Raw genomic sequence first — 13,848 nt, 5'->3', positions numbered from 1 at the left:
TTTGGTGCTGCGCTGTTTTAATTATTTTTGTTGTCTCTTCAGTAATAATGCCTTCTGGGGACATTTGCTACTGTTTGCCATCCATTATGAAAATTTTTCTTCTTTTCACTGAAGTTTTAATTTTTCTTTTAATACACGTTACATACATGTACATGCATACAGGCACATATACCACTTTTCTTGCCTCTCTACCGTACATAATACCTACAGCTTCTGTCATGATGACTCATTGTGTCTTTAAGTAGAGCATAAAGTTGCCAAATATTTTTTGTAAAATTAAATCAGATATCCTGTGTGCTTGAGCATGAAGAAGGTGATTTTGCCCCTGTCATAAAATAAAGTGCATGGTCTTGCTAGCTGTTTTCATTGAGCTTTTAAAATTAGTTTCAGCTTACTTGTGGGTGTTAGCTATTCATTATGATCAAAATTGATGGAATTCTGATTGCAGATGACATGTGTATAAATTTAACTCTTGCAATTGTATGCTTTGGTAAGACAAAAAGAAATCTTAATTTGTGAATTTTGCTTGTTAGAATAATAATTCCCCAATGCAAATAAAACTTTTACAAATTGTCTTTCAGAGTAAAAAATTACATATTCAAACAAAAGGAGGCAAAGTGATCTGTCTGGGAACTATTCTTGGAAATACAGATATTCATGCATCAGAAAAAAGTGTAAGCAAAACTGAGACTTTTCTTTTTTGGAAGTTGTTTTAATTCGATGTGAAGTTGGCCATCACAAAATAAGTGTTTCAGAATTCACTGCATAATTCCCTTTAAAAACAAGCTTGCTAATTAGATTTGAAGTTTTATTAAGTTTCATACAATGAATACTTGAATTGAGCGCGTTTGAATGTCAGAGCAGTGGCAGGGTCGGAGGAAAGTGTGCTGCATTTACAGCCAAGGAAGACAGACCTGAGTTCAGATTCTGTCTGTGACACTTCTTGGGTGACCATAGGTTAACATTGAGCTGCAGTTTCTTCATCTGTAAAATGGGGCTAACATTATATATAGTATCTGCCTTACAGGGTTGTTGTGAGTAATATCAAACAAGATAATTTATACCTAAAACACTTTGTAAGTCTTAAAACACTCTGTAAGGTCTAGTTGCTATTACTATTTTAATACATTATGTGAGTTCTGGTCTGGTAAAGCCCTGCTCTGGTGCCTCTCGGTAGCATGGAGCCTCTGAGGTGATGCTGATGTCTGCACACACTGTAGAAATCCTTCTGAGCTGTGAAAGTTTTCAGTATTGCCCCGGGGATGGACTGTGTGGTCTGAGCCAGCTTCACTGGCTTCACAGAGGGTGTTTCCCAGAAAGTCATGCACCCCTTATCCATTTTTGTTGACTGCAGCCATTCATTAAACCATATACTAAGATGTAAAGAGGCTGTAATCTGCATCAGTAAAAGGATTGACCCCAGAGATGTACTAAATTTTCATTAAAACCTTAATGTATTTGACTCCAAATCTGGTGGGTTTGGGTTTTTTGGCTGCTCACGAATTAACACCAATAACAATAGCTGACATACAAAGAATTAAGCATTTAAACCAAAAATTCTGATGTCTCCAAACCCCTTTATCCCTCCAGCACCCCCAAAAAAGCAATTATGTACCAAATACAGAACAGCTGAATTCATTGAACAGAGAAGAAAGAACCCCCCAGTATAAAATGTTTATGAATGAACACCAGAGGACTTTAATCCTTAAAGCACTCAGTATTCAATATCCCTCCCCTATCAGCTTCTCTGCTTCCTTAGCTCAAGGCAGGGACACAAGCTGCCTTGTAACCGTGTGTCCATGCTTCACCCCCCTCCCCCCAAAAGGGGGCGGCTAGGTGGTACAGTGGATAAAGCACCAGCCCTGGATTGAGTAGGACCTGATCCTTATTAGCTACACCAGCCTGGGCAAGTCACTTAACCCTCATTGCCCCCGCCCCCCCAAAACAAACAAACATATGTCCTAGTGTCCTTGGGAATCCTCTCCTCTTCCTATTGCAGAATCTCTGTAGGAAAGTGAGCATTCCTACCTCTTGCCAAGCCCATATATAGCTGAGAGGAAGGGGTAAAGGGTTGAAAAAATGCTGCCTTTTGACTGGGGCCCAGTCCTAGGCTAGGGGCCCACAAGGCTGCAGAGAATTTGCCCAGAATCACTCCCTTCATTCTCTTTCCATTCTGAAAAAAGCAGTAGACACTTTTATCTGCTGGTAAAGTAAAGGAGATCCAGGGGAAGAATTGGGGTTGGGAGTTGGGGCCTGAAAGAAAGGGCACTGAAACCCTGCCAAGGCCAGTCTATTCCCCTTGAAAGGTGATCAAGGCAGGGACAGTCCTACAAACCCTAGATCCCCCAAAGCAAGTAGGCTGAGGTAGCCCATTCCCATCCTATACCTACTGGCAAAGGAGAAGGGGCCAGAAAGTGAGAGTTGGGGGAAATGCAAGAAATCTGAAATATATTTATTTCAAGAGAAAAAAAAAACCTCAAAAACACCAAGCACAAACAGATAAATCAAGAATGAGGATCCTAAAACCAACAAGAGAATATATTGTTCTCTTAACAAATAGTATAGAACAAAGGAAAATGAACCAGTGCCTGATGAAATACAGAATTCTGTGGATTCTTGAGAAGGCATAGAATAACAAGAAACCCATATATATATATATATATATATATTTTAATTAAATTAAATTAAATTTTTTTTTTTGCGGGGCAATGAGGATTAAGTGACTTGTCCAGGCTCATGCAGCTAGTAAGGGTCAAATGGCTGGATTTGAACTCAGGTCCTCTTGAATCTAGGGCTGGTGCTTTATCCACTGCGCCACCTAGCTGCCCCCACCCCATAATATTTCAAAAGAGAAATGAAATCCACAAAAGAAAAAATTAGGAATGAATATAAACCAGAATTTATAATTTTCTGTGCAAAAATTTAAAACTCAGCAGAATAGAAAAAAAAGATTGAATCCCTAATGCAGAATCTATAATAAAAGGAGAGATTAATACATTTGGAACACAACTACTGAAGCAATAGCTGAATCTGGCAAAAGAGAGGCAAAAGTCAACCTTAAAAGAACTCATGAGTTATATGTAAACCAAAGGAATTGATCTGGAAAACAAGATGAACAGAGACAGCTTTAGGCTCAGTTTTCCCAGAAGAACATGACAAATCAAAAAAACCTGATGTTATAATGCACTTAATAATGTGAGAAAATGAACTCTGTAAGGTAAATATCATTGGTATCATTTTCATTTTACAGATGAGGGAAGTGAGGTTCTGAGAAGTAAATTCAGAATTGTCACTGAATTTTTTCTGATCCCATGGTCACACAACTGGTACTTGTCAGAAATAGGATTGAAATTCAGGTCTTTCTGACTCTATCTTCAGTATCACTGTATAATTTACTTTAAAATTAATATAAGATGAAAATATGGTTTACTTTGGACAGAACATTAAATGTGTTGAATATTTTTCAAGACTTGAATATGCTAATCAGTGTATTAAGTAAAAAGTAATTGTTGAATGATTAGTGAATAAATTTTGCATTTGAGGCAAATTTGAAGAAATTATAAATTTGTTACTTCAGTATTTTCCACAAGATGGCACTAAATGATAGTATTTCTAGAAAGTTGTTTCCTTTATTAAGTATCATGATCAATAATTTCTAATTGTTGCTCTATAAATGACATTGATATTGAATAAATTGACAGCAGGATATAATTTTAGAGGTAGAAATCTGGAATACAAATTGTTTAATATATCTTTAAATGGGTTTGTGTCTGTAGATTTTGATCATATTATACCATTTTTGGTTTCAAATATTGTCCAAAATATTTTGCTACAAATTTGAGAAATGACATAGTTAACTGCAGATGATTACTGTCAAATTTTATCTTGAAATTTTTTGTTGGAATAATTAAAGTATTGTTATCCCTGTTACATTATGTTATATATATATATACACTATATAATTACATATATTGTATATGAAATTATATATATATATATAATGTAACTTCTGTTATGTTATTAATTTTTATTTTATTTAGTGAGGCAATTGGGGTTAAGTGACTTGCCCAGGATCACACAGCTAGTAAGTGTTAAGTGTCTGAGGCCAGATTTGAACTCAGGTACTCCTGACTCCAGGGCCGGTACTCTATCCACTGCGCCACCTAACTGCCCCATTAATTTTTAAGAATCTGTGAAAACACAACTTTAAATTGGGATCTTAATTTGTTTTTTAAAATGTTTTGTTAACTGTCTTTTAATATAATTGATTTCCTTTGTAATGTATTTTATTTTATGCATTTAAAACATGATTTTGAGATGGTATGCCTAGATTCTAGCAACTTGCTAAAGGGGTCCTTGACACACACAAAAGGTTAATAATACCTGCTTTAGGGTGATAGATGTAGAACTGATCTTAATAAACTCCAGTAGCTTAGAAGTCATGTCATCCACCCCTTTAATTTTACTGAAGAGGACACTGAAGCCCAGAGAGGTTGTCTTTGAACTCTACTCTAAGGGGTGTGAAAATGCATCACAAAACACATTTAGTATCCCATAGCAGCTTTCGTTAAGCTTGTACATAAATATTGCCTCCTAGATTAATGTACTCTACAAGGGTGAAATGAAAACTTCTGAGCTATTAGTCAAACATTTATTAAGTGCCTACTGTGTTCTAGGCATTGCGCTAAGGAGTGAGAGCAGGCTCTGCTTTCAAAGTGCTCACGGTCTAATGGGGGCGATATCCTGTAAACAGCTAAGCACAGACAAACTGTACACAGGATGAATCGGACATCATCAACAGAAAAAGTCACTAGAACTAAGATGGGTTGGAAAGGCTTCCTGTAGAATATGAGATTTTAGCTGGGACTTGGAGGAAGTCAGGAAGCAGAGATGAAGCAGAACATTCCAGGTATGGTGGACAGCAGTGAGAAAGCCCAGAGTGGGGATTTGGAGGGTCTGGTTTGAGGAACAACAGCAAGGCCAGTGCCACTGTTTCTCCAAATAGCTGGTGGAGAGCAAGGGTGGAGGAAGATTGGAAAGGGGAGGATGGGGCAGGTTATGGCTGGCTTTAGAGCTCAAATTGGATTTTATATTTGATTGACAGGTGGTGACAGGGAGCTTCTGGGATTGATTAGGGGGTGGGGATTACATAGTCAGACCTGCATTTTAGGAAGATCACTTTGAAATCCATATGGAGAATAGGCTGCTTGCTGTAGGGAGAGACTTGAGGCAAGGAGACCCACGGGAGGTGATTAAAGCTGTCAGATGAGAGAAGGCGGCCACATAGGGGAGATACCATAAAGGTAAAATCAGCTGGACTTGGCCGAAGATGCCTATGATGGGGCGAGAGTGAGGAGGTGAGAGTGACGAGATTGTGAGCCTGGGGGACTGGGAAGATGATGGACCCCTAAACCATAGGAGGAAAGTTAGACAAGAGGGGAGGGTTTTTAGGAAAAGATAATGTTCAGTTTTAGATATATCGAGTTTAAGATGTCTACAGGACATCCATTTTGAGATGTTGAATAGGCAGTTGGAGATGTGAGACTGGAAGTCAGAAGAGAGGTTGATTTGAGAATCATCAGCTGAGAGATAATTGAATCTATGGGACCTGGTGCGATCATGAAGTGAAATAGTAGAGAGGGAAAAGAGAAGTCTCTAGCAAAGGAGACTGAGTTGGAGCAGTTGGATAGGTAGAAGGAGAACCAGGAGAATAGCGTGGACTGGACATCTAGAAGAAACTATCAAGGAGAAGATGGTGGTCAGTAATGCCAAGGGCCACATAGAAGTCAAGAAGTATGACAACTGAGAAAAGACCATTCGATTGGCAAATAAAAGATTCTTGGTAACTTTGGAGAAAGCAGTTTTGGTTGAATAATCAGGTTAGAAGAGAAAAGGTCATTAGATTTTGCAATTAAGAGATTGTTAGTAACTTTAAGATGGAATTGGGACATGTTTGCTCCTCCTTTTGAATCATTTTTTCATATTATTTTATACTATTTTCAGAATGTCAAACATAACCAAATATAAGAACCAAAGTTCAGGCAAAAACCCAGCCTTTATTATGCTTGGATTGTTATTTTGGGTTAACTGGATTACTGATTGTATCCAAATGGTTAAGCTAGTCAACTATATTCATCTATTGTTTCCTTGGCCTGCTTTCTATATCCCCCCCTTTTTTTTCATAGTAGTTTTGTCTCATTCTAGAATAATTTTCTGTGTATATACGTGATAGGACTCTCAGAATTTTTTATTTAAGTGAAATCATATACAGCATGTATAACATTTTAAAATGTATGTTCAAATTTGTGTTCATATGCAAATGTATGTTCAAATTTGTGTTCAAACACAAAATGAATGTGTAAAATAAAATAAAAATAAAGTCTGTGCATCATAGTGCCCAGTGCTTAGCAAAGATTCTTGCAGATAGTAATTTATAAATGTTTGTTGACTGTATATATTTACTTTCATAAGTTTTTGTGAGCAAAAAATGCTCTAAATACCTTTTCTGAGATACTACATACGTTCTCAGTTTCACAAAGTGATTTTTTAAAAATTATATAGAATTTCATTTCCCTATAAAGTACATGAGGGTAAAATTATATCATTCCTGTTCCATAGATAGAGAAATTGAGAAATAAACATGGTTTCTCAGATTTTACAGTGTATCAAAAACATAGCTACCAAGTATTTTTGAAACTGATTTCTTTTTTAGGTGTTCTAAAAAAAATTTCAATTCAACAATTCAGTTAAACACTGTGTGCTTCCTTCCAACAGATCACAAATATAGTTTCTATTACAGTTGATGTATATTAAAAATATTAAATACTTTTCAGTTTCTGTTCTTATACTTTAAAAGAATATGTTATTTCCAAGCTTCTTTCAGTAGTAGAAAGTTCTTGATTTTTTTTTTTGTAACCTGCCCATTCTTAAACAGATATTTCTGTTAGCAATCAGCTTGTACTATATTTCATTTAATTGGAAAGGGCAGTTAAAAGCTTTGCTGTACTGTAAGCTATGATTATTTTTAGTTTTATATATTAAAGTTCCTAGGAGAGGGTCTCCTCTTGACACAGTGTATACTGTATTTCTTATATGACAATTTATTGAAGGAAATTGTTAAGATTATATATTTGGAAAAAATGTAGTTTATTGTTTTATTTTCTGTTGGACTTTTCCCCCTAGTTTTCTAGAGAACAAAATACTCAGTGTTTTATAAAGAAGGTCAATCCTTCATAATTTTTTCGAAATAGTAATCAGAAAGTATTTTGACAGCATTGGTTAGTAATTGAACAGAATGCTGAGCTGGAAATTAGTATGAATGCTCCTATCTTAGTATGTGCCTTATAGCAGAAGTTCTTAACCTGCAGTGTGTGAATTTTAAAAAATATTTTGATAACTATATCAGTATAATTGCATTTGTAATTAAACCATAGAATAATGCATTAAGCTAAATAGGATTTACTTAAACTTCATGATAAGTAAAATTCTACAGTTATACAAAAATGTTCTTCATTGTGATCAAATGAAACTTGTTATTGTGACCATTGACAAACTTTAAATGTAATGAGGTTTGCAGAACTAATTTTCACATTTTTAATTTATCAACAACAATTAGGAAGTTCTTCATTATGAATTGGTGTTGAAAACTAACAGAGTTAGATTAAATTTTTTTCCCCTTAAAAAGAGAAACAGGTCAAAAATGTTACTCATTCTCTAAATGAGCAAATAAACATGTTAGGAAGTACACTGATTTTTTTTTTTTAGTGCAGTCTTTTACCCAGGGATTATAGCAAAATCTGTGGTATTGTACATTTTTAAAAGAATAGTACCTACTGACTCAAAATGAGAACCCTTGAGGCACTATAAAATTATAAAGTGCTTTCCAAATCATCAAAGAAAATGTCTTTGGAATTATCTTAGTACTAGTTATATTGTATTCTAATTTTATGCAAATTGGTAAACCGTCTTTGATAGTTCTTTACTCACCAACTATTTACTTTGGCAATATAGAACATTCATCTACAATGCTGAATAGTATAGATTTTACCTCCCTAGGAATAACTTCTGCTTGATAACCTCTTTGTTTTATAGTTCATGGCTTTTTTAGTTATTTGCAGAATCATAATATCATAGATTTAGGACTAGAATTGACCTCAATAGAGATCATTTAGCCCCAAATGCTCATTTTAATGAGGAATGGTTGGAAGTAGCAGATTTGGAATTCAGACCCAAGGTCTCTCATGTCAAATTCACAAAGAATTTGTTCTCAGCAACACTAATAGAATCATCTCTGAATTTTGAAGTTTGACTTAAATTATTTCTAAGTGAATGTTAGGTAACTGTGACCTTAGCTTCAAAAGAATAAATACCAGAAAAAGTAACTGAGGACCCAGAGAATATAAGTGACTATTTCAAAGTTACCTAGAACTGGATTTTATTATTTTCCAAGTCACTACCAATGTCTGTTACTTTTATCATCTAAGTTTGCAAAAAGTGCTTCATGCTTCCCCTTCAGGGTATCAGTTAGTTCCTCTTATCGGTACCTTTGCTGCTTATAACCTGTGGGCCCTACTTTATTATCGAGGAAGTAATTTATTATACTGTAACAATAGTAGTTCACATTTGTGTAGTACTTTATACAGTTTGCAAAGAACTTTGTTCATGAAACAGTCCTGCAAACTAGAGAAGACGGTACAGTTATCCCTTCCAGATTGCACCTTTCCCCAGCAGGGCTTCAATATATTGCCGATCAGCATAAGAAATTAAATGGGAGTTGTGGGCAAGTTCTGTGGAAGCCGCAGATGATACATGAAGGCCAGCAAATGGTACAGAAAAAGTTTAGAAACTCAGAAATGCATAAAATATATGTGTATTATATGTATGTATGTATATACTGTATTGAGTAATATCAACCCAAATTTTACAGTAAGATACTGTAAAGAAAAAAAAATCCAGACTCCCTGTCTGGTATGGAGGAAGGACCAAAAAATTTTACCTGGATTTTCTAGATCTTGGGGAGTAGGGGAGGGGTTCCCTAATGGCCATGATGTGGCAGAGATAACTGTGGTCATTGGCCCAAGGACTTGGCCAGTTTGTTTCTGAACTGACTTGAGCTAAAGCAGTCTGAATCTAAATCTGTTGTTTGTTTCACCTTATCATCCTGACAATCATAGAAAAAACACTGAGTTAGGGAAAAATAGGAAGGTGCCATCCCAAAATAACTGAGTATATTAGTGTTTTAAAATTTGTTTTATAATTTAGAGGTAGTGTACAGCAAAGGAGATGGAAAGGGGCTTTGGAGTCAGTATAACAGACCTAGATTTAAATCCCAGCTCTCCTATGCGATGGCTGTGCTACTCTAGACAAGTCTCTCAACTTCTAACCAAGCAGGCACCTAAGCTATACATTTTGGAGTAATGGCTTATCTGTTTTGATTGGAGGGATCTCTTCACTGGGAGTTCGATGTACCAATGAAATTATAGTCCTGGCTCCCCCCCCCCCAAAAAAAAAATCCCAAACAAACCACATTCCACCCTCCTTAGAGATAAGATTTTTTAGTCATTAGAGTTTGTTATGGGTAGCAGGTTTTTAATGAAATTCCTGGTCAATTCAGGAGGTGCTATCATGGCTTTTTTTTTTTTTAATCAATCTTTGGTTTGATAATCCAACTGATTTAAGTAATTTCTTTTACTAGACTGTGACTATAGATAAACTGCAGGGAAGTGCTGTTAACATATCTACAGAAGATGGTTTGCTGAAAGCCAAGTATCTGTATACAGAGTCCTCATCTCTTTCATCTGCTGCTGGTGATATTGCATTGGGAAATATTCATGGTAAGATGAAAGTGTCAAGGCACCATTGCGATCTTCTTAGCATCCATGACTTGTTTTACCCCAAACTCAGTCACAAGAAACTATAACCTCTGATCAAGCAAAAAAAAAAACCAGACGGTGGCAGGAAACTGCCACAACCAGAGCGATTGCGTATTGGCAAAGAAGCTGATATTGTTAGATATGAAACTTGGGATGTTTCTCTTTGCTGAAAATATGAGATTTTTACCCATTTCTTTCAATATTATCAAGAATTGCAAACTTCAAGGAAAACTTGAAGCACGTGGAGAAAAAAATTGAGAGGGACAGGAGAGAGAGAGGGATACCTTTTGAAATAAAGGAGAGACAGGATATCTTTTGAAATAAATATGGGTTTTAGACAGCTGCTTATGTTTTTATAGAAAATCCAATGGTTAAGTTATTCAATAAGACTTTTGGATGGAATCCGGTTGATGACTTTCAGAGATACTATATTTGTTCAACATGTTTTTTCTTTATTTTTACTGGCATCATATATTTAAAGGACCTTGCCAATTTCTGCTTTCACTGGGTGGGTGGCATTTGGTTTCATCCCAAAACATTTTTTTCTAAAAAAAAAACCCAAAAAACCCCAGGAATATGATTAACTTGGGCATCTTTTATGTTATTGGAAGGGAAAGGAAGAGGGAAGCATGTGATATTCAATGTCTCTGGTCATACCTTGATCCCTTTTATAGTGTTTTAACAGGTGAGTCAAAGCCTAGTGAAATATTATAGACTTTCCACTAATAGATATTAATGAAAATTATTTTTTTTGAAGAACCCTGGTACATATGTTAGTTGTCTCTTGCCAGGGCTTTTCTCCTTGAAAAAGACACTGTCTTGTTTTTTCCAAAGGCATAATCACCCATTCCCCTTTTAAAGTAAACTGAACATTTGTACCTTTATATATAGCAGAAACCCAGACTTGAAAATTGAACAGTAATTAATAGTTAAATTAAGAAAGTAAAACCAAGATTTACTAGTCATCATATGCATCAGAGAATAGTAATTATTAGCTTAAGAAAACATAAACAGTATTCACTAGTCTCTTTATGCATTAGAGAACAGGCTAATCATCATTAATAGAAAGCATTTCCTTATCTAGAGGTGCCCTATATCCCTAGCATATCCTGTGAATCAGACCAGAGTACAAACTTCTATGGGGAAGAAAATACACAGGAAAAAAAAATCTAGATATGGGGGACAATTAATAATTCCTCTTAAACACCAAATAGTGATTTACTAACTTAAGAGAGTTAAGATATTTTATTTTTTATTTTAATTTAATTTAATTTTATCTTATTTAGTGAGGCAATTGGGGTTAAGTGACTTGCCCAGGGTCACACAGCTAGTAAGTGTTAAGTGTCTGCGGCCGGATTTGAACTCAGGTCCTCCTGACTCCAGGGCCAATGCTCTATCCACTGCACCATCTAGCTGCCTGAGTTAAGATATTTTAGTCATTTCTCTAGCCAAGATTATATCTTCTGTTAGAGTGTGAATACAAACAGTATTTCTTTTAAATAAATAGTTTAGCTATTTCATCATGGTTTTTAAAAATTAAATTGTGCATGAAATAATTCTAGAATTTTTAGCATTGCATGTTTTTACAATGACTTCTTTTATAAAAAAGATTTTTGTTGCATTTGGAATGCATTTAGTTATGACTTGTAGTAGACAATTTCCGATAAGCAAATTGGAGGTTCCAGTAATCAGATATTGCTTAAAATAGGACAAGAAAAGTGTTAAATATTGGAAATTTAGTTTAAGGGTTTCTCTTCTTTTATGTCCAGATGTATGTAAGACCTTTTTCTCTTGTCTATTTTTCTCTACTAAATTCTAATAAGTTTTAGCTGTGAACAAGATTTTGTAGAATTTTTGTTACTGTCTATACCTTTCCTTTCTTCAAGACTGAAAGGGATGCAATATAGTATTGAATTTATAATGAATAGCCATCATTGCCCTGATGGAAAGGAACTTTTGACAGAATATGTTGCAAAGTTTTGTCTTCTAATTATTTAACTGAAGTAGAAACAAATCACCAAAGATGAAAACTTTTACTAGCATTTTCAAATCATTTCTTTTGCTTTACTGGTTTTTAATATAAAGCTTATTTTGCATGGTACAGTGGAAAGAAAGATGGACTATAAATCCGGATATTTTTTAAGGAAGTGGTTAGACTAGACGACATTCAAGGACTTTTTACTTTCATAAACTCATAGTTCTCATAAACTCAAGATGCCAAACCTTTAATTGATATATTTAATGAGTATATTGTTTCCCAGTCTACTTTTTAAATTTAAAAATACTGCTTTATGTCATTGTAATAGTATTTACATATTTACCAAGGTATCTTCCCCTTAATGTTACTTTTTATGTTAGGAACTTACTGAACAAGGAAAAGTCAGAATAATTTAAAGACACAAGTACAAGTGTACCCCCCCTCCCAAAAGGAAGCGTACCCAAGAACTTCATTAGAATCTCCAAACCACTACTGAACCTTTTAAGAGGGGTTTTGACCACTGTTGGAATCATGAATTTACTTTGAGTTCATAATTGTAGACAGGGAAACAAATATAAGATGGTCCATTAAAAAAAAAAAGTTGCTATCACCTTTAGTGGATCATCTCTCTTGGGCCACCCTCTCATTAAGTTGATGATGAGGGAACTTTAATTGTATCTCCACTACATGCCCTTAAATAGACTTTATGATTTCAGTTTGGTTTCCATCTGTAATCCATAAAATGTGGGATCTTGGTACTTATTAATTTTCTCAGCATGAAATACTATAGAAAAGTAGAATAGTCTCCATTATACTAATAATCCCCAGCTTGCTCTGGAACCAAGCACTTTAGAACTTTCAGGTCCAACACAAAAGATGGATTTTCTATCTCTCCAGCAATATCCCAATGTTTGTGCTCAGCCTGCCTAGGAACATTATTCTTTTAGTTCTTTCAGATTTAATTCTGCTGCACTTGTCTTGTCAGCTGTACTGCCAGTCAAGTAGAGAGGATATGTAGACTCTGTGCAAAGACGATAAAGCAGAAAGAGTCCACTACCCAGAGAAGTCTGAAAACACTGAACCTTTAAGGCCTTTTGATTGTTTTGCTTCCATTGCTAGTGTATTTGTGTTATTTGACCATAATGACATTTCTTATGGTGAAGTACAAATAAACCAATATTTCTCTTTCAACTGATGGCTTACTTCTCTGGCCATGTTAGGATGAAAGCCTGCTCTGTGTTTGCCTAAACTCTAGAATTTGTGGAGAGATTGTATAACTACACAGTTATTACAAATCACAATGGTTAGACTATAGAATAGCATATGATGTAATGGGTTGAATGGTTAACTGAAATTTACTTTTTTTTAAAGTCAAATATTTAATGGTCTTCTTAGTGAACTACATTAGATCTTTTGAGTATTTGGGATGAAAAGTAGACCTGATTTATTCTTTGTAAAAGCTGTACTATTGATAAAATAAAGATTCCTAAAATATTCTTGCATTTTCTTATAGCTCCCTTAAAAATCTACATCATAACTTGGATCTGGCCCTAGTTCCCAGCAGACTGTCCCAGCTGAGCACAAAGCCCTACTAAGCAGAACCCAAACTAGGGGAGAGCAATTAAAGGTTCTAGAATTCAGAGAGACAGAAAAATTTACCCAGATTTTCTAGATCGTGTGTAGGGAGGGGGGAGGGGTGTGGTCATAACCCCGATGATGTGGAGAGGATAACCATCGGCCCAAGGACATGACCAGTTCATTTCAGAACAGAGACTTGAGCTAAAGCAGTCTGAATCAAAATCTGTTGTTTGTTTTACCCTACTACACTGACAACCACAGAAAAAACACTGAGGGGGGAAGTATAAGGACTCAACATTAAAAGAGTGATTCAAAAGGCATTCTTAATTTATTCTTCAAATATTCCTTTTTTGTTGTTGTTCCACTAAATATTTATTCCTGATATCCTGTTTTGGGTTGAAGGTAACTCTAGTGTCTAGC

General features: G+C 35.3%; 1 protein-coding gene across 1 annotated transcript in view; it reads left to right on the top strand.

Moving 5' to 3' along the window:
- FAM185A (family with sequence similarity 185 member A) overlaps positions 1–13,848 on the top strand; it is an 84,749-nt gene that overhangs the window by 9,658 nt on the left and 61,243 nt on the right. Inside the window, exons 3-4 of the mRNA XM_043968708.1 lie at positions 582–674; positions 9,695–9,833. Of these exons, the coding sequence (XP_043824643.1) occupies positions 582–674; positions 9,695–9,833 (232 nt within the window). The remainder of the gene's footprint in view (positions 1–581; positions 675–9,694; positions 9,834–13,848) is intronic.

This window comes from Dromiciops gliroides, chromosome 5 (genome assembly GCF_019393635.1).
Source record: "Dromiciops gliroides isolate mDroGli1 chromosome 5, mDroGli1.pri, whole genome shotgun sequence".
Taxonomy (NCBI): Eukaryota; Metazoa; Chordata; class Mammalia; order Microbiotheria; family Microbiotheriidae; genus Dromiciops; species Dromiciops gliroides.
This window is presented reverse-complemented; position numbering and strand designations above follow the sequence as displayed.